Source organism: Perca fluviatilis, chromosome 2, assembly GCF_010015445.1.
Source record: "Perca fluviatilis chromosome 2, GENO_Pfluv_1.0, whole genome shotgun sequence".
NCBI classification, from domain to species: Eukaryota; Metazoa; Chordata; class Actinopteri; order Perciformes; family Percidae; genus Perca; species Perca fluviatilis.
This window is the reverse complement of record NC_053113.1, coordinates 35,288,355-35,313,232: the sequence shown is the minus strand read 5'-3', so window position 1 is coordinate 35,313,232 and position 24,878 is coordinate 35,288,355. Positions and strand designations below refer to the sequence as shown.

Sequence of the window (24,878 nt, the reverse complement as noted above, 5' to 3'; positions counted from 1 at the left end):
ATGATAGTATATGATGACCATATTATGCTCCGCCAAATGGAGGCATCGAAAACAGCATCAGTGTTAACATTATTTGTCCTGTTTATTGTATTATTTATGAGAATAAACTCCATAACATGCCAATATAATTACAGAACATGTTTTTTTTGCAAATATTTGTTTGAATTTAAATTTACGATATTAGGCTCTCTCATTTTATTTTCTGTATTTCACTGCAGATCAATTAAACGGGTGTTTGTGTAGGATATTTATTGTAAGAATGGCTTTGTGAATTCTTTATATCATCACTCAGAGGCAATATTTTGATTTGTTTTACACAATGGTCTCAGTTTCACATGTTTCATCCATCTGCCGTCGGTGTTGCCGTTTCTCATTTCAACCGTTTCTGTGGGTACACCTGGGTCAGGGTTTCTGTGGAGGACCGCACATTTTCCCGTCATGTTTGCTTTTTATAAATCCCAATTCTTGGGTAGAGAGCGGCATACGTCTTCTTTTGCACGTACGCCACGTTTATAAATGAGGCCCCTGCTCTAAGATGTATTACAGCGTCACTGCAAAGCAATAAAGACATTTAATCGAGGTTAGAAGTTCTGAAAAAGTCTTTTTGTAAAGACTTCCCACTTTTCCTCATCCTAACTGTCAAGGCATTTAAAATCCCACTCGGGGAAGAGAGTAAACTTCCACTTAATTTAAATAAAGTTCCGTTTTAGAACGCAGGTATGTAAGATTGATATCACGGAGTAAGTTGAAGACAGTGCGCATAATGCATGGGTTGACTGATGTCCACTTCAGATCTGAGAGAAAATGATCAGCTGCTTTACATAGTCTTGGTTTATTCATTAGGGGTTTACCCACACAATTATGAGCATCAAATTTAGAGTGAAGAATGATTTTCCGTATTTAAAAAACTGTGATAGTCATTTCAGACCCAGTAGGTCTAAATATTAATGCTGTATTAAAGGACAGGGTTGCCATGTTGACGCATACCTGTCTGGCGTACTGATGGATAATTAATGTGGCATAGATTGAATTATGTTCTCAGAGTAATTTGCTTTGAATGAACTAAGTCCTTAGTTTAGTAGATTTAAGGTGGATTACTGCAATGTCAGTAAATCCTAATAAGTAAAGACTAGCTGAGATTACACCAATTGATGGTTCGCTTGTTCCTCTTGCTACACACCTGTCAAGCTAGTGAACATGTAGGTTACAATGACTTACCACTTGAAATTCACGGCCATTTAAAAAAAAAAAAAAAGAGAACCGAAATAAACAGAACTTCTCATTTCTAGAAAATTGCTGTGGATTTTGCTGGCTAAAATATCTGTCATTAGCAAAATTGTATCTGTAGGTAGCAAGATAACGCTAACTTCGCATCTTGGCATAAAACTGTCTCCAGCTGACTTTTTAATGTTCCTGCTGATAAACGAGAACCATGAAAATCTATAAAATGTGCACTTGGTGGTTGCATACTTGATTAAATGCTAAAAGACTGTGTGCTATGCAGTCAGCAGACTCACCATTTGATGATCGAAATAGAAACGGAAATAAAGAAACAGCATTGTGTATTTTTCTTCCCTGTAAAGCGACTTTGAGTCCATGAAAAGCACTATACAAATTAAATTTATTATTGTTTTAGGGAAGAGATAGTCAGCCCTCTATTACTGCATTATAATTAAAAATATAATTAAAATGTGATTTATTCAGCATTTTGCAGTTGGTATGCCCATAAGGTATGCATAGAAAGGAAGGGAGATTCTGTGCTCTTGACTTTTGCAGTAAGAATTTCATACAGTTATATATATATATATATATATATATATATATATATATATATATATATATATATATATATATATATAAGGTTATATGCTACATTACTTGTGTAAAGGGAGGTTTCTGTGCTTTCAACCCTTTCTGGACTCTGGAGTTCATTTCCCACAAACTAACCTGAGCTAACTTGGGCGTAGTCTTGGTTGGCATCATTACTACTAGCTGCCGTTTCACACACTGGTATTGTTAGCTAGGTACGGAGAAGACAGGTGTGTGATAAAGTGCTGCATACAATTTTACCTTTAAACTGTATTTTGACTTGTTTACAGAAAGTTTCCACATTTCTTAATACTGAAAATGTTCCTGGATTGTTTTTCGAAATCAACTCAATGGTCAGACTTTTACAAACTACTAACACAAATTTGGCTTTAAACTTCCCCAAACCAAATTAAGTGCAGGACAGAGCTGCTATCGTTCAATTCAATTACATTTATAGTGTTGAATCATAACAGTAGTTATCTCAGGACACTTTACAGATAGAGTAGGTCTAGACCACACTCTATAATTTACAAAGACCTTACAATTTCCCCCAAGAGGAAGCATTTGGTGCGACAATGGCGAGGAAAAACTTCCTTTAAACGGGCAGAAACCTCCGGCTGAACCAGACTCTTGGTAGGCGGCCATCTGCCGCTGCCGGTTGGGACACAGAGACACTGATACAGATATACAGAAATATGATTCATGATAATTATAGCAGTTGGTATGATGAACAGTGGCAATTATAGTAACAAAGATAATAAAACTACGACTAGAAATAATAGTAGCAGTGCAGGCCGAGTGTGAAGCGGCTAGGATGTAGCCTGTGACACCAGACCCTTCTCAGATGTAACAGAGTGGGTCTGGGAAAGGTTAATTGACAGTTCATTTCCAAAGGGGCGTCACCAACGGACGCCGCTCAAATGCCTCTGGGCGCATTGGATAGTCCTTCAACCAATCAGACCAACAAAAAAAATGTGAGTTTGGTTTTTGGTGTGGTCCCTCCATGCCCTACTTTTTCCTTACAGGTGTTGCATATTGCAAACTTGTTATCTTCTGCACACACGCTGAAGAATTTCCAAACAGCTGACATGTTGCAGGTTAATTCACAAGGTTCCCTACATGTGCAAGAATAGCGCGGACACGCGCTTCACACCGCGAGCGGGTACACGCCACACACGGCGGAGAAGTTGAGAGAAAGGAAAAAGAGACTGCGTCCTTGAGAACTGTAACTCGTATAACTAGTGTTGTTAGTTAATTGTATCATTGACCGGCATGAAATCGGCATATGTCAGACTGACCTGCCGGTCGCCGGTCATGGCCGAGCACGTGAAGCACGGCTTCAGTAGCCGTCATGTTGAATGTAAAGCTGCTCGCCGTCGCTGCGCTATCCTCGTCGCGTAAAGCCCGCCTCAACGGTTGTGATTTGTGTAAAGCCCGCCTCAGCGGTTGTGATTGGTACCTAAATTTTGAGGACATTGGAAATGGGTTTGAATGGGCTCTTCCCCAGACTGACTTGCAGAGCAAATCTCAAATTTTCCGGAAGTTCGTCAGGGTTTACCATAGACAGTATATAATGGACCAACAGACCCCGTTGCTCTGGACGGAGACGGTGTCAGTACCCGATCCGTTCCACCGGCACGATCCGTTCTGCGCATGTGCAAGATGACACGTATGCCATGACGTATGCGCAGATGATAATACTGTTTTACGACCTGCCCAATCTGTTCCACGCTAGCCTCCACCGGGATAGCTAACAGCTAATTTGGCTAACCGCTAGCCGACAGCCTTCAGTCTAAAATAACGCATGCACAGAACGGATCGTGCAGGCAGAACCGACAGATAGATTCAATCTAAAATAACGTTAAGTCAAACATAATGGGAAAAGCAGGCTACAGCTAAATTAAGACTTTACAGTAATAACAATAAAGACAAGTATTGAGTGATTGTATTTTAAATGAGCACAAGTAGAACTGACGTAACAGCTGTTATATATGTTAACGTTTATTTTCAAGTTTTATTTTGAGGGTCTTTTAAAGTTTACATGCTGTCTCAGCTAGCGGTTAGCCGAATTAGCCGTTAGCTAAACTCACGTTAGCTTAACTGTGGAGGCTAACGGCAGACCGCTATAATCACCTAGCGGTCCGCCGAATTAGCTGTTAGCTAAACTAACGTTAGCTGGAGGCTAGCGTGGGAACAGATTGGGTAGTGTCGTAAATCCTCGTACCACAGCGCATGCGTGAACATCCTGCGCATGCGCAGAACGGATTGTGCAGGTGGAACGGATCGGGTACTGACAAGTGAAGGCTATTAGAAACACTTTTCCGGTGATGGCCAGCTTTACTGCGCAGCCTCCAACTGAGAGAGACAGCGTAAATGTGACGTGATCAACGTGTCTGAAAGTTGCAAGTCTTCTGGTAGCTGTGCCAAGAAAAATCTCAATCATTCCCAATCTTACAGAGAAGGAGAGTGTAGGTATATGTAAGGAGATAACCTAGGCACAGGCTAATTATTGCTAACTAAAATGCTAGTTAACATTAGTAATTAATCCTAAACAGCTCATGTAAGTCGAAACTGCCTGCAAGTTTATCCTGTACTATACGGTAATTCCTCTACTATGTGACACAATCGTTAGCCTATTTTTACAAAAACGTTTGCTACGGAGCCATAACGTGAGGTACAAGGTAATGGAGCCTTTTATACATTGTCGTGTTTCTTTAGAACTAAACAATGGACAAATAGAGTCTTTAAACGCTTCAGATGTAAAGTTATTCGCTGTCAAGTGGCGCCAAAATGAATGCTGTCAGTGGAATGCTAACGGGAGGTGATGGCCAGGTAGCAACAAAATGGCGCCATAGGAGGTTCGAGTTCTGAAGCGAAGCTTACCCCCTTGGGGTTTACCCAGGCTAGCTAGGATGAGGATCAGCACCTCTAAATCTGAGGCGATGGTTCTCAGCAGGAAACCGATAAGTCTTTACCCCAAGTTCAAGTATCTCAGGGTCTTGTTTGCGAGTGAGATTACAATGGAGCAGAAGATTGGTTGGAGAATCAGAGCAGTGGGAGTGACCTCCAAACTCCTGAATTGAGGTCAGTCATGCCCAATTACTGTTGCTAAGGTAGGATTGCTTTTCGGGGGTGGGGCTTTAGTGATTGATCAATTGATGATTGAGTTTGTTAATGTTTAATATGTTGCCATGGATTGCAGATTGACTTGAAAGCAGATGATCTTCCCATATTTGTATCTGTGAAAGATCGATAAAATATTCATTAAGTGTAAAAAGATTGTATTGATTGATTATGCAGGAGTAATATGCTTTGATGGAGAGAAAAAAGCCTGTCAGCTGTAGATACAGGATGTGGTCGAACACGAAGAGTGAAGCCGATTTGTGTGTGTTTGAAAATGTGAGCCTGTCAGCATTTGGGTATGAATTTCCATTGTACAGGAGGGCTCATGAGAAGGCTCCAGTTCACAGTTCACACTGAGGCTTTCATCTGTCAATCACAGACAAAGATCAGAAGATATCAAAAAGGTCTCCGTGTCAGAGTCATCTCATCCGGTCGTCATCCACAGGGTGGCGTAAGTGCAAACTTCAGGGGTGACATGAGGATAGATATTCATTCCAGGGCTGATTTTATTTGAGTCTGAGTTTTTCAGATTCGTAAGATAGCTTTTGGAATCAGACACACAATCCCTTCAATAACACAGGGGCCTTTTTTTCTCCCTCACACATGGGCTAAATTATGAATGCGCTGTTATTTGTTTACTCCATGTTGGACTGAGAGATGTGCATTATTCATCTGCTCTGACAGGAGAGACAGCAGAGTAGGACGCAGGCCTGGGAAAACATTAAAATGAAGCGCAGTCTAACAAGGACGTTGCCAGGGATTTGAGCAGTCATGCACATGCAAACACAATAATCGACTTTCTCTCAATGAGCTTGTTTGCCGCAAACCCTCTACAAGAAGATATGGTCCACTCAAGAAAACAAGTCTTAATGATTTCCAAGATGAATTGGTGTTTCTTTTGAGGACAGTGGTCACGTGTCTATGCTGCTGCTCACCAATCTGTGGGTCAGATTTACAGTCCTTGTTTTGAGTACATCAGACAGACAGAGCTCCTGGAGCTAATTCGATTTTTGGTTCTCTTTTTAGTCCTGAGAGATGATTTCCGGCAGGCCCCGAGCGATGTGGTGGTGGCTGCTGGTGAGCCTGCAGTGTTAGAGTGTGTGCCTCCACGTGGTCACCCTGAGCCCACCGTGTCCTGGAAACGCAACAACGTCCGAGTCAGCGCCAAGGATGAACGCATGTCTGTGAGTTCAACGTAAACACTGAACAAAGACTGAGTCAAGTGCTCATTTCAAATTAAAATAGGATAAACAAACATAGCTATTTAACCTATTCAACTCTCCATGTTGTGCAGCCAAGCATCAGTCAAGTTTCAATCCAAATTTGGTGCAAATTTTAACCACATTTCCAGAAAATCGGCTAAAGAAAAGAATGCCATAAATTCTCACTAGAGCAAATGTGTATTAATCTACAACTGAAAATAGTCCCCAAACAAATTCATGATTTACTCCTGTTAAAGTAAAGTACAGTGCCCAGCTGTTTAGGAAATTATTCAGCCTTTTTATTTTGTTTGTTAATGAAAGTTTGTCACGTTAGATTGACTTCAATGTCTTCAGTAGGAACAAATGGCCTTGTTGCTCAAACCATACATAGGACAGGCAAGTCAGAAGGTATTAAGAGACATCCTGATGCATTTTTGGTTTCTGTCTTTTTTGACAATAACAAAAATATAGAATATCACCATCCTTATCTTTTAAGGAGATCAGGAGTGTAAATGGCCAAACAATAGCTAAAATGAACAAAAATGAACAATCTAACAAGAAATGACATCTGAAACAACTACAAGACGGCTTCTTTCTTTAGAGCTTCTTTATAAACCCATTTATTACCATCATTCAGCAGTCTTGGAGAAAGGCAGAATCATTTACTAACATGGGCAATAGTTTCAATAGACCATAATTCAATGCCTTGGTTTTCTATGGACCGGAAAATGTCTTGGATTTTGCTGTCACTTGTGTTCTCTCCTCTCTCGTGTATAATCAACAGCTGGACACAATCTTGAGTTGTTTTAAAAAAAAAAAAAATCTCAAAATGTAGGAAATCACAAGCAGTTAGATAATCGAAGCTGTGGTCGAGGGAAGGAATCAGACCCTTTACTTAAGTAAAACAATACGCACTATAAAAATACACAAATAGAAGCAAAAGTCCTGCACTGGAAATGTTACTTAAGTGAAAGTGCGTATGTATTATTGGTAAAATGCAAGAATCTAAAGTAAAAGACAAATATATTATTGGGTTATTATTACCAATACATTAAAGTGTAAGTAGCATTTTCCTCATATGTTTTGTATGTAAAATCTTAATCTTCAAAATAACTTGTAACCATAGCTGTGAAATAAATGTGGTAGAGCCAAAAGTACATTATTTCTCTCTGAATTGTAGTGGAGTAAAAGTATAACTTAACATAAAATAGATATACATTTGGGCGACTTTACTTGACTTTACTACTTTACTTTAGTATTTAAGTGCAATACTACAGTAAATGTACTTATTTCCATTAGATCACTATACAGAAGTATACCAAAATGACTCATATAGTACTTTGAGTAAGAAGGATTAATGATTTATAACCAAATGTGGATTATTTTTCCATTAAAGCTATAGTGCGTAGTTTCTGTCTTCCCCATGAGGAATTCTAAGTAATGACAACAACACTGTCAGCGCATCCACATGATACAAGCCTTCCGTGATCGCGCACACGACCCCACCCCTCCTCCACACAGTTGCTAGTAGCCAAGGAGGACACTGAGGATTAAAAAAAAAAAAAACATGGACTCTTCAGAAGAGGTCATTCTCGAGCTTCTGCGTGGCAAAGTCGCCGGACGCCACAATCTTCTGAACGTAGCCATACTGAGAAATACAGAGAGAGTTGTGTGGAGCGGATAGTCTTAATTAGCTTTGTAGCAACTCATTTGGCAACGGCTTGAATGGAACGGATGTTCATTAATATCAAAAAGTTACGCACTAAAGCTTTAAAGGCTGTGATGATAACGAGTAGTGTAAGTAAGTAAAGTTTATTTATATAGCACTTATCACAGTCACAAAGTGCTTCACAGGCCAAAAGCATAAATACATTAGATATCAATCATAAAAAGCAAACCATAGTAAATCATAATAAAACAAAAGCATAACATACATAGTAATACAGTCGAGAATGTGGCTTAAAAAAGGCCCGACTAAAAAGATGAATCTTTAGCTGCTTTTTAAAGATTTCATGTCTATCTGTTGTCTTCACTCAGGACACTGTGAAGACTAATCTCTTCAACTATCACTGTACTGTTTTTCAGATGCATGGGGGCAAACTGATGATCTCTCAGACCATGAAGAGCGACGCTGGCATGTATGTTTGTGTGGGCACTAATATGGTTGGAGAGAGGGACAGTGATCCTGCAGAGCTGGTAGTGTACGGTGAGTAAATGTCTGTGCAGCAGTATTAGGTCTTTCAAGGAACATAAGCTGGACATGTTTGATATCTTCGGTCTTCCTGCAGAACGCCCTGTGTTGGTACGGAGGCCGGTGAACCAGGTGGTCATGGAGGAAGAGACCGTCGACTTCCTGTGTGAGGTCCATGGAGATCCCCCTCCCACTGTCCGATGGCGGCGAGAGGAAGGGGAGCTTCCCCGCGGGAAGTGAGTGTGACAGACATGAGCACAGACCAATAGAGAGACTGGTGCTGCACGTTTTATGAGGTTGAATAAGAAATACAGCTTTACCAGAGACAAGTCATGCATTGGATAATTAACACGTGACCTAGAAAACGTATGTGGAGTGATTGTTAATTCATATCTTTCTATCAGTCTACTAATATAAACTCATAAATGGATCAGACCAAAGAGGATTCATTAGATGGCGGAATCCTCCTGTGACCAGTTTCATCCTCCCCCCCCCATCTAAACTCAATATAATTTATATTTAGCTAAGCCTATTAAATAATGAAATTTTTTTCACTTTCCAACATACTCTAAAACTTAAAATAAAATGTTTAAAAAATAATAAAAGAGCTAATCACTTATACAGCCAACACTATGTTGAGCTGAGGTTATAAATTCTAGGTATTCTCTACTTCATTTATTTAATAAATGTATGCAGATGATTTTATGTTTCCTGCCTGCAGCACTGCATGCTCTACAACAACTTAGGATGTAATGCCTAAAAATTTGTGAGGTGCCAATTAAATCTAAAGCAGGTAAACCAAAAAGTTGATTATTTTAAAAGAATAGTTCAACATTTTAGGGAATAGCTTTCGTGCTGACCGTTAGATGAGATTGATACCGCTCTAATGTCTGTACGGTAAATATGAAGCTACAGATTACAGTGTGTTAGCTTAGCATAAAGACTGAAAACAAGAGGAAACCGCTAATAAGCTAGTTAATCAGCGAGCTACAAAAAAGGTAGTTGGCAGACTTTGTTATCTTTGGACCGAGCAATGCTAGCCGTATTCAGCTTCACATTTATTCATACAGACATGAGTTCTTTTGTCCACTTTAAAAAAATAGGTAAATAGGTAATTATGATGAGAAACTCATGAAATGATAGTTTGTGAAGAGCTATATTTTTGTCTGTCTTTCATCTATTCCTGGTTATCTTTTATCTTGTATTTCTTATATATTTTGCTTTCATGGGTTATGAGTATGAAATTAAGTGAATTATACTAGTTTGATTCATTGTATCCCTTTGCATAGTCAAAGACAGCTGAATTAGCTTTCTGTATTGTGGTCGCATTTGGCATTTTCAATAATTCTGCTCTGCAAATCCATCTTAACTTCATGTTAAATCCACTACAAAAAAAAATGCTGTTTCCCAGAATAACATGAAAAAACCTTTAATGGGTTAAGATGATCTTACTTGTTTCCAATTGATTTTCAACTGTTCCAAGACTTTTCCAGGAACTAGCGACAGTATCTGAGGCAGATAAGGCACATTGTTGCAGTCGTTTCAAGATGTTACTGGATTTGAAAAAAGAAAATCCTTGCAACAGGTTGATTGACAAGAAAGAAATGAACTTATCTCGTTCTGCTGGCAGATTTTCTTCGCTTTGTGTAAATTAGTATGCTAATTTTCTTTTGGCTATGCTTCTCTGTTAGATCTTACATTATCTCTTTTTCTCACTCCGAGGTTTGAAATTCGCAACGGCAACAGCCTCCATTTGTTCCGTGTGAAAGAGCAGGATGAAGGGACGTATACCTGCACATCTGAGAACAGTGTGGGCAAGACTGAGGCCTCGGCCATGTTGCAGGTCCACGGTAAGAAACACATCATGCATATTGTATAGCTGCACACTTAGACTTAGGCATGCATACAAAAGCTCATGTTCATGTATACAGGCACAGAGCAACAGAATCATGCAAAAGCCGGTTCCCATTCCCTGTCCAGTGCTCTGGGTTTGTATCAGTGTATCTTCCAGCGGTGCTGCCAGGAGCTTATGCTAAACCGTATGGATTACGCCATTTGACAGATGTTTGGTACATGTGTGCCTTAACTCAGTGCCAGAGCAGTCCCAGTATTAATAAGACATGACTCCCATCCTCTCGCCTCCTCGCTCTCCGTGTGTCTTGGTTTAAATAGTCTCAGACGACTTCATCCACTAATGCTTTTATCAGTGTAAATGAAATCCAAACCGAGCAGTTTTCCATTCACTCGGTTTTTGTTTTGTTTCCTTTGGCTCTTTCCCATGCTAGCGCTGGTTTTGTTTTGTAGCTGAGCATTTTATCCATCTCATTAATTTTCCATCTCTCTCTCCATCATGTTTCAAACCCTATCATCATTCCAGTTGGCCCATTCCGTAAGTTCACTTTCCATCTAATTCTTCTCTAACAAAAGGCATTTTGTTTTATGCTAATTTATTTTTGAAATGGTTGGTGCTCTTTTCTGTATAGCATTCTTAATAGATTTTTAAATCAACAAGCAATGCCTAATGGTGTAAATAAGTTCCTCCATTAGGCACTGAGTGAGTGCAGTCAGGCATTAGGTAAGCCTCAGACACAGTGAATTAATGTACAGCAGATTAAGGACTCCTATCAAAACACACATCTGCTGTGCAGAGAGGAGTGTGTCAGGATAGTATGACACCCTGTAAATCCCTCTCTCATTTGCAGCTACCAACTGTAGCTGCAAGGTTTTTAATTACAACTCAGTGGAAGTCTTGGTCTTCATTTGTAAATGAGGACATGACTTGACCTCAGGTTACATTGCTGATCATTTAAAACAAAAATATCTATCTATCTTGTTGTATTACTATTAATCATTTGGGGTGAATACACACACCCTTTTACATACTGAATAATAATAATAGTTAATATTAAAAAGGGGTACTCCAGCCATTTAGAATTGCTTTTCCCTAACATTAAGGGAATCATACGAGACAGTAATTGTTAAAATCACTACATGAAAGGAGATCCTGAGTTGTAGTCCCTTGTAGCTCTAAAAACAACTGTATCCTACATTTCCCATTATGCAACTCAGATTTTTTCATTACACCTTTCATGACCAGTAAACAACCACATCTTTCTTCCATGCCCCTTGTTTTTCTCAAATTTATGTTTTACATTTTTGGTGTCAAGCTCAGTTAAAAAAACAACCCTGATTATGTCATAGTGATGTCATAAGGGTTGTTTGAGTTATTTTTTTATTAGTTATTTTCTCTGACTTGACAAAATCTGCTCCAGAGCTGCAGAAGAAATACAACGGTTTTAAATGGCTGATCAACAGAGAGCCAAAGTGACGCCCTTCTACTTCCGGTCCATGGGACCTTAATTCGAAAAAATATGAACGAGAGTGAATGAGGAGATAATTATTTTTTGATCCTGTTTGAATTGAGCCATGGATTACAAATATGATGTTCGTCAATTTAAAACATTTTTCAGCCGCGGAAAGTCTCAGTTTATTGTTAAACTGTTGAAGTATAAGACTGTGAAAATACATAATTAGAAAGATTTCACACTTCAATGTCTCATGGATGACGTCTCGCTGAAGCTACGATGTCTGTGTGTAGCGTACCGGAGATGTAAAGTTACTCAAATGAGCAGAGGATCTCGCCTGTTCTTTTGCTTATCTGCTAAAAACACTTCACTGGATAAACACATCAGCTAAGATAACGTTACATGTGTTGTGGAACAGAGCCAAGCTAGCAAGCCGAGCATCAAGCTATGTGACGTAAATTGTGTGACACGGGAGATGTAGTTCACTGAGCGGTTTCACACAAAATTAAGTGGTACTACGACAAACCTACGGCTAACAGACTTTCTTCGGTTGAAAAATTCTCTTTTAAATTGACGAACATCATATTTGTAATCCATGGCTCAATTCAAACAGGATCAAAACATTATTTACCTCTCCCCGTTCACTACCGTTCATATTTTTTCCGAGTTAAGGTCCCATGAGGTCCACCGGAAGAGGCATGACTTCGGCTCTCTATACTCCCCATACAGTAGCTATACTACCTTTCATGTGTAGAATTTGTGGAGTGTCCCTTTAAGTAATACTGTAGTATTAGTAGTAGCATCTCTTGTCTTGATTTTATCAATATTATAAAGATTTTCTTTCTTGCATCCATTGGTATATCCATCTATTTTTTCTTTAATCTCAGTGTTTCCCATACATAGGTTCTACTTGGGCGCACTGCCCAGGTAAATTGAGACCCACCTAGGTAGCTAAAATCCCAATTACATTTTTCTCCCCAAACAGTGTATTTTTTTTTTACAGCGCACCCAGACCAGCTGCTTCAACAGGAGTTAGGAGGAAACAGTGTTGAGATTTATAACATGTAACTTTCTGTATGGATCATAGTACAGTATTATGGGTATTTTATCTGCTGAACATTTTCCCTTTATTTTGTTATATATCTTTTTTGTGCATGTAATAGGTTTACAAAGTGAAAAAGCCCAAAGTCCACCCCAAAGGGAATTACCATCTCCAACAGAAAATACTGCTGTAGTCCAGCCTTTACTTCCGTGACGAACGTGTGTCACAACACACGTTATAATGCTCGCCTAGGCTAGCTGCCAGCGTGGCACACCCTCATACTCTGCTTCTGACTGGCTTGTAGTGCTGACCTAGGCACTGCGCATGTGCGACTCCAAAAAAAGATGGAACAGAACTGAGATGCCTCACTCATACCCCTTTTCCACCAAGGCAGAGCTGGTGCGGGTTCGGAGCCGGAGCCTAGTTTCAAATCGGTTCATTGTTTTTCGACCACCAAAGCACCAGCTCCGAACCAGTAAAAGCGGTTCTTAAGAACCAGACGTAAGAACCACTTACGTCAGTGGCTGGGGCCGAGGTTACCGTGAACAACAAGACGAACAGAAACTTGTGACCGCCATTTTTGAATTAGCAGATAAACACGATGGACGCGATTAAACAACAGCAGCGGTCAGAGGAGGAAACAAGCTGCTTTCTTGCACTATAAAGGCGAGCCGCGCGAACACGTTGGATCCGCCAAGTTTGGATGCCGATGTAGGTCCGCAAAGCCATGAACATCAAAAGCAAAGCAACGTCTGCCATTGTTGATGGTGTGTTTGTGTTTGGCGCCGTAAGACCTGGCTCTGTGCTGGCTCTTTAGCTTGTGGAAAAGCAAACCGGTTCTTTGGAGGCTCGTCAGTCGAACCAACTCCGAACCGGCACTAGCTCTAGCTCTGAACCAGCACCTGGTTCTTGTTGGTGGAAAAGGGGTATCTGTAGCTGAAAGGAGAGCTCAACACACAGGGTGTAGAAAGGAGCTGCAGCAATGTGCAGTACTACAAAAATATGGTGTTTTGAAAATTAAACTAGGTAAACCTATTCTGATACAACCTCTAAATACAATTATGAACCTGAAAATGAGCATAATACGAGCACTTTAAATTCAAAGAGCAATTTGTTGTATTTTAGCAGAATACTAAGCAGCAGAAAGGCAGAAATTAGTTCATTTTAATCTGTTAATTTATCGCAAGTAATTTTTATCATTATCGCAATATTCAACAACGTTAGGGCATGTTGCATATTTTCCTCATATAATTCATCTTTTTTTTGCAACCTTCACTGTATCACAACTTAATTGCAACAAAAATACAAAAGACATCGCAACTTTTAAATCACAATATTTTACAAAAGCTCTCGCAAAATCAGCCATTTTGGGCCGCAACAATCTCAAAAAAAGCTGTGAAATCCTGGAGGGACTGATATTCTTCATCTGAAGCCATTTTACATCAGCTGCTCGACTTTCAACTTCCAACTAGATGAACAGCATTATACAGATAACACAAAATATATCACACAATCAAAATATAAATCAAATAAAATCATAGTTGCCAACAAGTCATAAAAAAAAACTAAATAGATTAGACCAATCTAAAGCTATAAATCATAAGACCATAAGTGTATGAGACTAACCAAACAGATTTGATGAAAGACATTACAATCAAAACACTTTGATGTTGATGAAAATGGGAGAAGTAGTCAGTGTTTGGGAACATGCTCTTAGTGAGAACACTACGACACACACAGATGACTCAGATACCTTGTTATTGAGCCAAATGTGTGTTTGCATGCTCTCGTGTGTGTGTGTGTGTGTGTGTGTGTGTGTGTGTGTGTGTGTGTGTGTGTGTGTTCGCTCACAGATTTATAGAGGATGAATCCTGGCACGAGAAGCTTCTCATCCTACGGGAAGCGTGAACCAATTATTCAGACGGGAGGTAGAAGGCGGTGGTCAGTGTAAATCCACAGAGGATGTGATGATGGGACCAACGCAATGATCTGACCCGAGCTGGAAATTGGCAGCTCTGCCCAGACCTTTCCCAAAATAACTGAGTAAATGTCATCTGAATGCCGCTGCGGTGATTTGTTAATTTCAGAGGACACGGAGGTGATGTCTCTCATTAAAGATGAGAAAGCAATGACAGTGTTGTGATACATCAAAAAGCTCAGAAGGTTAAAGAAGCAAGCCTTACATCTTTGCTTGTTAAGGGCTGATGAGTGCTTTATAGGTACAGATCTGGCTTCCAAGAAGTGGTGGAAAGTAACGGAGTATATTTACTCAAAACTGTCAATCAATGCCTTTACTTGCATGTTTTACTACACTGACAGCTGCTACAGTATAGTTACTTTTGAGATTAACATTTTACTTCAAAAGCATATTATTTATTTTATATGGACATCACAGTAGCCATTGTAATTGTAACATAATTGCACAAGAAGCAGATGCACGGTGTTGAGGGTTTGTATTTAAATGCTAATTCACAACGTCAGAGGAGGCTTTTGTTTTTAAAGTTAAAAGATACATGCATATACTAAAATATATTGACATGGGGTACTTTCCATAAGATCATCTCTCAATGCAAATCAAACCAGCTATTAGGCTAACCGACACAAAACCATGCCGATCTCTAGGTATGGTGAAGGGTATGTGATGATGTGGGGCTATTTTAATTCCAAAGGCCTAGGGAACTTTATCAGGATGCATAGTATCCTGGATCCATGAAATAACTGGCCTTTAAAAATAAAAATCTGCCTGCCTCTATGGGAATTTAACATAGGGGTGTTCTCACTTTTGTTGCCAGTGGTTTAGACATTAAAATTAAGTTATTTTGAGGGGAGGTTTTATATATATATATATATATATATATATATATATATATATATATATATATATATATATATATATATATATATATATATATATATATATATATATATATATATATGTATGTGTTATACAAGCTGTACACTTAATACTTTACATGGTAGCAAAGTGTAATTTCTTTAGCATTGTCCCATTAAAAGATAATGAAATATTTACTAAAATGTGAGGGGTGTACTCACTTTTGTGAGATACTCCGTGTGTGTGTGTGTGTGTGTGTGTGTGTGTATAAAATTTAAAAAAAAGTTATGTATAAGTGTATGGGTTAGCAGTTCCATCACAGAATGACTCCCCCCTCTACACTTCTACCAAAGAGGTAAAATTATCACATATTTCACAAAACCAAAAATGATTGCTTTTCTTTTCTATATTTCTACCTCATTAATCATCTCACGACCCCTCAGATTTATCTAGAGACCCTTTGGTGGGTCCCAACCCCTAGGTTAGAAACCACTCTGGTATATAAAGTAGTTAAAACCAGCTCCACCTCAACCAGCTAGTTACTAGGGTTAGGTACTGAACCCTGTACTTTTACCGGTACCGACCGAATCACGTCGGTATTACTGAATATTGCTTCACGTAAAATCAAACTGTGGCAAATTTCGGTTCCTGGGAGCACGTAAGCTTATCTGTCCTCTCCACACCCACACACGGCAATGCCGATAAAGTGGTTTCAACTTCACGCAGACACCATTCACTATGATAGGATATTAATGGCGAGCCGAAAGCAGTCGCGGTGCTGTTGATGTTACACTTCCTGTGAGACAAGCAGGCACAACAGTGGTTTCTATGCCCTGGGGGCTGACTGACAGGCTGAGGTTGTAAGGCAAGGCAACTTTATTTCTACAGCACCTTTCAGCAACAAGGCAATTCAAAGTACTTTACATGAAACATTAAAGAGCAATTAAAAACAGTCATGATGAAAATGAAACAGGCTAAAAAAAAAAAAAAAAAGAATATACAAATACAAGTTTAATAATTATTCAATTTAATAGGTTGTAGGGACGGGTTTGGGAGGAGAGAGGGAGGGGTTTTATTTTTATTTAATTTCTGTCAGTGTAAAATATTCTAAATAACATAATGTTCTAAGTAATTAGGATAGGAATTATTTTTACAACTGAATTCTTTTTTGTAATTACAGAGGGAAAGTACCGAAAAAAGTACCGTTGATATTGGTTCAGATGCGAAAGGTACCCAACCCTACTAGCTACTACAGTAAAATGCTGTTACACATTGATGCATCAGTTAATCTAATTAGGTTATACAGACTAGGGTTGCACGATATTGACAAAATGTGATATTGTGATAGATTATGAAATTTGCGATAATTTTTAATTTGTAAAATTACAAAAGTTATGGGAAAACAGATTAAAATAGATTCATAACAAATTAAACAAGTTTTCTTACAACACAAGGTTTACTTCAACTGACTGTCATATTGGACTGGTCCAACATGAATGAATGAATGAATGAATGAATGAATGAATAAGGACCATGTCTACAGAACAGGACATGTTTTACTGGTTGGACAGTATAAAATATATAAATAAAGAGAACAGGACATGTGTTACTGGTTGGACAGTATAAAATAAATAAGGACCATGTCTACAGAACAAGACATGTTTTACTGGTTGACAGTATAAAATAGGGCTGCAGCTATCGATTATTTTAGTAATCGAATATTCTACCGATTAATCAAGTAATCGGATAAGAAATAGTAAGAAAAACTTAGTAAACAGCAATAGTAAATATTTATTATTGCCGTTTACTAAAAAAAAAAAGGAAACCTGTCGCTTGTATATATACAAAAGACAGGTTTCCTTTTTTATAAAAAGCAACATTTTTTATTACCAAATTCCAAGACCCTTAAAAAAACAAAAAACAAAAAAAACATTACAATAGTACATTTTTGGTGGCCAAAATGTTAATATTTTTCACCCCATTCCCCTTCTTGCCTCTGGCTCTTTACACTGGATATGCAAAAGAGCTGTTCACTGACCAGAGGGTAAATGTGACTGTACAAAGCTTACAGCAGGGCTATTCCACTATACTGTTCTGGGGAACACATTTTTAGAAGCCTAATACACAGTGAGGAGCATAGATATATCTATGGTGAGAATAAAGAATGCATGATGACGTCATTCACGTGCATATTGAGTAGCCATGCTGGGGGGAGGAGCCAGTTTACCTCGGCAGCAGCTAAATGTCCAAAGAGTAGAAGCAAACTAATAAACAGACTACAAACCGACAGCTTTCGTTTTAGCTTGGTAAAACATCGCTATTAGCAGAGTAGCATGCTGTAGGCTAGTTGTGTAAAACATGGCTATTAGCAGAGTAGCATGCTGTAGGCTAGTTGTGCAAAACATGGCTATTAGCAGAGTAGCATGCTGTAGGCTAATTGTGTAAACAGAGAGCAGCAGACGTTAGCTACCTTGTGTCGGGTTGGCTCCGTGGAATGGAGGAGTACACTGGATGTTTGTTACAGAGATCATGTAGCAGCATGTTTGCAGCTTAAAATGATCCCAAACTTTCTGTCGTTTTCTCTCGCCGGTCTCTTCTCTTAGACCCTTGCTATTTTAGTCTTCCTTCATTTGTAATCTGGGCCGTCAGTCTTGTGTTTATATACTGTCTGTGCTTGTGTTGTGTCCATGGATGTATTAAGAGAACGGTTGTATTGTCCGCAGAAGCGCAAACCTACACAGTGAGCCGTACAACCTTAATTACATTGATTTAACGAAGCTTCGAGGCAAAGAATTTTGCTTTGAGGATTTTTTGTAATCGAATTATTCGAGGAATCGTTTCAGCCCTAGTATAAAATAAACAAACAAACAAAAAAAAAAAAAATAGAAAAAGGACAACTTTTCTGTCTCTTCTCCGATTCGTTTCGTTGTCTCTATTCTGGGTATATACAGAAATCCTGGAGGTAAATAAAAAGGTAAATACCTTTTAATACCATTTTTAATAACTTCAATATTTTTTAAAACCAACATGCCATTGAGCTGCAGGTTTATACGGCAACACGTTTGGCCAATAGAACAATGCAGATAGGGAAAGTCAACAGAATAGATTGAGACTCACTGACTTTGGAAAGATCATGCATTTATTCCACCTATTGAATAAAATTAATAGATGAAATAAAATTATAAATTAAAGCAGTTCAAAGAAACAAGCATTCACTGATGCCATTGTAACCACTTAAAACTAATTGAACCTTATCCTGTATATTCAGACACACCGTTTGAACTCGTGATGCCATTATAACCATTTGAAACTAAGTGAAAGTGTGATCTCATGGTAAGTGCTTCAATTTAATTGCTTTTTCTTCCCCACGACGTGTACATACCGCTCAAAACCAGTGTTTCCTTTAGGATTTTTTTTAGCAGTGGGGGCAGGTCCGCCACCCCCCTCCCCCATGAAACGGTCCTGACACTTCGCTGCAACACAAACCAATATATTTATTCACCTCTATTCACACACACACAATGAGGCATATTTTCAGTTGTGATAGAACTGTATTTTTTTTAGTTACTGTATAGCTAAGCCAACTTTGATCTTGACATATAGGTTAAGCTTTCTGTAGCAAATAACAATAAACTCACTATTAATTACATTATCTTAATGCAGTGTAACTACTTCAGTATGTAAATATTGCACCTAAAATACAAACGTGGGCAAGGGCGTTCAGCAATCGCTATTATATCGAATCAACAGCCACGTGCAATTTAGCTCGCAGGTGAAGAATACAAACAAATCACCAGTTAATTTAAATTTGCAAGACCAGGCTTAAATGAACTGACAACATAAGTTATATGACTTACAGTTCTCATGGACGTACACACCATCTCAATTGGCTAGTTATCCTCGTGTGTCTGCGCTATTCTCCAACATGCACTAACAATGCAGCCTTATTTCTGATACCGTGGGGGGCCGCCACGGTCAAATCAACCGAGGAAACACTGTTAAACTAACATGAAAAATGTAGCTAGTAATGTTCAATCAGCGTTTTGTTTTGTTGTTAAACTGTGTAAAATGAGCAGAGACGTTAAATCACTGGTTTCATGTGGCACCGTCTATTTGCTGGATGGTTTTAAGGTAACGGTCGGTAGCTAACATTAGCAGATAAGCCCATTGACAGCGACGTTATTGTTCATATTTTGGCACAATCAATGTTTCTGACCGTTGTAGTAGTGGTCACAGTGACTGAAAGTGTGATGTGAGATTTTAAAAAGAATCTACGTACGCTGTTTTCAGGTAACGTTACTTTTTGACGATCAACACCCCCACCCCCGCTGCAGAAAACAATTCTAGAGGAAACACTGTCAACCATCACAGCATCTACATCGAGAGCTAGGAGTACATAGTATATTTGTTTCAGAACTTGTTCAAATAAATGATTTAGGTAAAAGCAATGACACTTCCACACTGTTAAAAATCAAAACATAATTCAACAGTGATTCAACCATGAACCATGACGTTGTTTCAACCGTAAATAAACGTTGAAATGCCGGCTGGGTGCACAAAACCACCTTGCACACTGAGACCGCCAACATGTCCTTAATCAATCTGAATAACCTATCCACTTCTACTGTCCCTATACAATATTTTCTTACAATGCTGAGATGCCACCTGCCAACTGCTTGTCCTGGAGGAATGTTTGCACTATACTCTTCATCTGTGTGATGCACCACTCAATCTCTGTTCACGTGTGTGGGATACAAACAACTTTTAAACAAAGAAGAGCTGCTTCTGGCTAACAGCGGTCTTTGGAATCGGCTTTGGCCGCGACTCTGGAAGACTTGGAGTTAATCTTTTCTTTGAGAAAAGAAAGAATGGCACTGAAGTAATTCTTAAAAAAGGTAGATGTGTTCGGAGTTTTGCCAACCGGATACGGCAAAAGTTTAATCTATCAACTAGCTCCGCAATCTTCTTCGTTGTTCTGCTTGGTTGTAGCGTGCAGAGGGAATTTGAAAGACAACCGTTTATCCCGCCCCTCGGATGGAGCCCTGCCAATGGTGTGGATTGTCAGGCTAAAATAGGCTATCACCCGATGCGGGATAGGATATTATATCACACAAACTTGACAAGATCAACTTAAATAGACCTATTAAAACAAATTGACAATTCATAGTTCGCAAAATTTTTTTTTTAAAATGAATACCTCGTAAAATGACGATTAATACCTTTTTAATGGTCTTAAATTTTTACTAATTTGATTTACTACCTTTTAAAACCCCGTGGTCACCCTGCTATTTCTTCACTTACACTGTCACTCTGTCCAAATGTGCACACACGTGGTACGCTCCATAGGGTTTGTCACGTAGTGAACCCGTGCGCTGACATGTACAACGTGCAAGTGGCATGGTAACTGGCCAATCAAACATGATCATTAGAGCGTTTCAAGCGAACTCTAAATCAAACCCAACTAAGCCTCAAAGCCAACGGACGGGACGCAGCACTCCACAAAATAAACTAAATATTGCATACTTATTGAGACACTTTCAATATAATATTGCGCAACGTGATATCACGATAACGAGTCGATATATCATGCACTCCTAATACAGACTTTTTTTTTTCTGTAGAACAAGCACTTAAGTACTTTTACTTGTGAAACTAGTTTGCTGATAATACTTCTGTACTTTTACCTAAGGACCTTTACTACTGTAATGAAGTATTTTTACATGGTTGTACTGGTACTTTTGCTTAAGTAAAAGGAAATAAGAAAATAAAAAGATCAAGTGTTGGCGCACAGTTGAAATACAGAGCAAAGCAGGAGCTTAACAGTTTTCATGCAGTGGAAACAGTGCAGCTTTTAATGGGTGGTCACCCCTCTTTTCCTCCTGCAGTACCACCTCAGATTGCCACAAAGCCCCGAGACCAGATTGCCAGCCAGGGCAGGAGCATCACCTTCCAATGCGGCACCACAGGAAACCCCCCACCTGCCATCTTCTGGCAGAAAGAGGGCAGCCAGGTAAGAGACTGGAGCAGGGAACAAGACATCCTCTAATGCTGAATACTGCACCAACATCCACTACGGTAGTGTTCGAATCACTGGATGAGTACGGTGTGTTTGGGGATATTTGGAACACTTACTCATACTGTATAGTTTTATCATATCCACAAGCAGAGTTTTCACACCTTCTTTGTTTTAAAAGGCGAGAACTCACATGAACAGGTTTTGTCCGATTTAATCATACTTTTTCCTCACACTTTTTTTTTTTAGGACTCACTTATTAACACACATTTTTCAAAGAGAAATAAGCGAGAGGCGAACAAGAGAATGCAGCACATTTGCATTTGGCTACGAGATACGACTAGAGACAAAGTGTTGGAAGGCATTGTGGTATTGCGTTGGCGAGAAATGTTTCTCCTGCTTGCGGCCGCAGTGTAACAGAGTTGTGATGAAGAGGGGGTAGGGGTAGAAAAGAAGAGGGAGAGGTGGCAGGAAGTACACCAGGTGTGAAAACTGCGTCTTCGGGGCAAACCTGTAGACAAACACTGTCCTCCTTCCACACTGTACACAACTATAAATACCTTGTTGCTCAACAGCAGCTGGGATCAGTGACTTGGAGGAGCAGTTTCAGATAGTTTTAGAAGCTTGTCAGAGAGCAAACAGGAAGTTCAGCTACAGATTTTGTGAATAAGCTTCCGTCTGCAGGATGGTTCGGGCATGGCTTGGCTGTTTGTAGAGCTTTTTGCTGTATTTGGGGGATTATCTGTAGCCTTATAACCTTGGTCCCTCCACCAAAGTCTAAGCCTCTTAGAGGAATGAAATGGATGGCTGAATGGATTGATGTGGATCCCTTCCCCCTTGTTCACATCCATCACACATACAGAAAAACAGAATGGGACAGCTATAAGACGTCTGTTAACCGGCATGAATCCCAAAAAACACCCAAACAACTATAGCCCACTCACTCAATTCTAATTGGTTACAGGATTATCATGTGCCCCTTTAAATCTGATAGATCCATTGCATGGGAGATGAATTGGTGAGGGGTACTAAGATGTAAAATTGGGATGAGTCTACAGTAGCCAACAAATTCGGGCATAGGAGTCTGAATAGGGTGCAGAGAGGCCTAGCGTCACTGTGTCCATGTTCAGACACCACTCGCTGCTGTTGGCCATATCCAGACACTTCCGTCCGGACGCACTTTTTGCGTTACTTTCCAATTCCGATCATCACCAGCAGAATTGATCTATACCCATCTAACAATCTACGTATGAGTTTTCGTATATGCACATGGACATTTACAGGTCTAATTAGTATATAAAAGTGAAAATATTTTTACTGTACTGGAAATTAAGGAGGTTTTATTGCATAATTCAGAGTTGTTGAAGCATGTCATTTTATTGTGACGGACGTATGTGCGATCCCAGTAGTTTTGACAGCATTGATTGAACTTAATACCCCCAGAAAACCAGCAGCGCCCAGTGTTTACAGCAAGGAGATAGGGGTGTCCAGTTACAGCAAAGGGTAACGCACGGCTTAGTCACCGGTGTTACCATATCATAGCCAGAACTTGTAAAGTAAAAGCTTATTTGACACATGAATCACATTACTATCACACCTGAATACACATTAAAACCACAGTGATTGAATGGCATTCAAGAACATGTTTATTCCAGATTCAGGCAAACCTTTAAAATGTCCTTATGACCCCAAAAGAAGGTTAACACTCAGTTTGTGGTACCACAAACGTTGGCATGCTTGTTGGAGCTCATTTGAAATCCTCATGGAGAATATGGCCTGTACTCACTGTTCCTCAGTAACTCAGAAAGCTGTTAGTAGCAGTCTTTTCAAACCCTCTGTCCAGCGGGAAGCTGTACGATGAAGAAACCTGTCCTGAGTCTCTGTTCGTGTGCAGAACACAGGCTCTTCTCCTGCCATGCAAGTCATGAGCACCTCTACTGCAGCAGCGTGCGTGGCAGCATCCGACGTACACTATCCAGAAATTCACAAACACTTATGAGCTTACGAAAGCTTAACTTAAATGTCCATATCATTACAGTTATCAATACTCACCCAGAAACTTGGTGGCAAAGTGGGTTTAAGTCGGTTTAAGCACGCACAGTATCTTCTCCCAGCTGGTGAGGGTGATAGTTAATTAGCTAGCTAGCTTATTAACAACCGTACAACCTTGACTGTGACGTTAGCTCCACTTCAGTAGCTCCAAAACACAGCTCCCGTTTCAGCAGGGTTACAGACTGACATAAATTCCCCGGGTTTTAACTTTAATGAACAGTAATGTAACCGATATACTGAACTTCCAGCCAACCCTTGACGTTTTTCTGACTTTTCCCTGCTTTTCTTGCTCACAATCTTTTTCTCGTACCGCTAATTCCCGCCCGCAAAATTACGAATCCCACTATGGCCACGCCAAGACCCGCCCTACGAAGCAGCTTGATTGGTTAGGGTTAGGCATTTCACCTCGAGTGGTTAAGGTTAGGGTTAGGGGATTGGTCAGGGGATAGGACCTGTACGTGTTAGCATGGACGCCTGGCCAATAGTAGTGTGTGAATGCTATTGAAGGGCGGGTCTTGGCGTGGCCATAGTGGGATTCGTAATATCGCTTCCCGCCCCCTCAAAAGAACCCGGTAGGTTGCAAGACTCTTCTCTGATTGGCTAGTAACAAAATTGACACCTGACTGGCGTGGCCGCACCCAATACAGAAGAAAACCACCTGAGAGGTTCAAGGACTACTAACAACAGAGGACATTTTAGTATCTTACCAAACTATGTGTTTCTCTGTGTTTATGCACAAGTTATAATATACCAGGGGATTAGGGCTGGGCAATATATTGATATTATATTGATATTGTGATATGAGACTAGATATCGTCTTAGATTTTGGATATCGTAATATCGTGATATGACAAGTGTTGTCTTTTCCTGGTTTTACAGTAAAGTGATGTACTTTTCTGAACTTACCAGTCCTAATACATCCATGTACCAGACTGTTTTAGCTGTTCTATTATTTTCCTTTTCCCCACTTAGACATCATGTTCACATTACTGATGATTATTTATCCAAAAGTGTAAGATATCTAAGTGTGATATCTAAGTGTGAAGATATTTTGTTAAAGCACCAATTGTCAACCCTAGAATATCGCCGCAATATCGATATTGAGGTATTTGGTCAAGAATATCGTGATATCTGATTTTCTCCATATCGCCCAGCCCTACCAGGGATAATTGAACCAGCCCATATATTTTTGTATATTTTGTATATTTTTGTTACATATCAAAGAGCAATATATAAACAAATTCAGCAGGGTGCTACACAACAATCTCTCCCAGTTCGTTTCAGCCATGCTAGTGGTGACGTCGGTCT

General features: G+C 39.5%; 1 protein-coding gene across 4 annotated transcripts in view; it reads left to right on the top strand.

Moving 5' to 3' along the window:
* zgc:77784 (uncharacterized protein LOC402947 homolog) overlaps positions 1–24,878 on the top strand; it is a 69,616-nt gene that overhangs the window by 23,000 nt on the left and 21,738 nt on the right. For 3 of the 4 annotated variants that reach the window (XM_039780600.1, XM_039780574.1, XM_039780583.1), the window contains exons 3-8: positions 5,959–6,116; positions 8,220–8,340; positions 8,423–8,561; positions 10,048–10,175; positions 10,703–10,714; positions 21,391–21,515. In XM_039780600.1, the coding sequence (XP_039636534.1) occupies positions 5,959–6,116; positions 8,220–8,340; positions 8,423–8,561; positions 10,048–10,175; positions 10,703–10,714; positions 21,391–21,515 (683 nt within the window). The remainder of the gene's footprint in view (positions 1–5,958; positions 6,117–8,219; positions 8,341–8,422; positions 8,562–10,047; positions 10,176–10,702; positions 10,715–21,390; positions 21,516–24,878) is intronic. The other variant, XM_039780590.1, reaches the window with a different exon arrangement.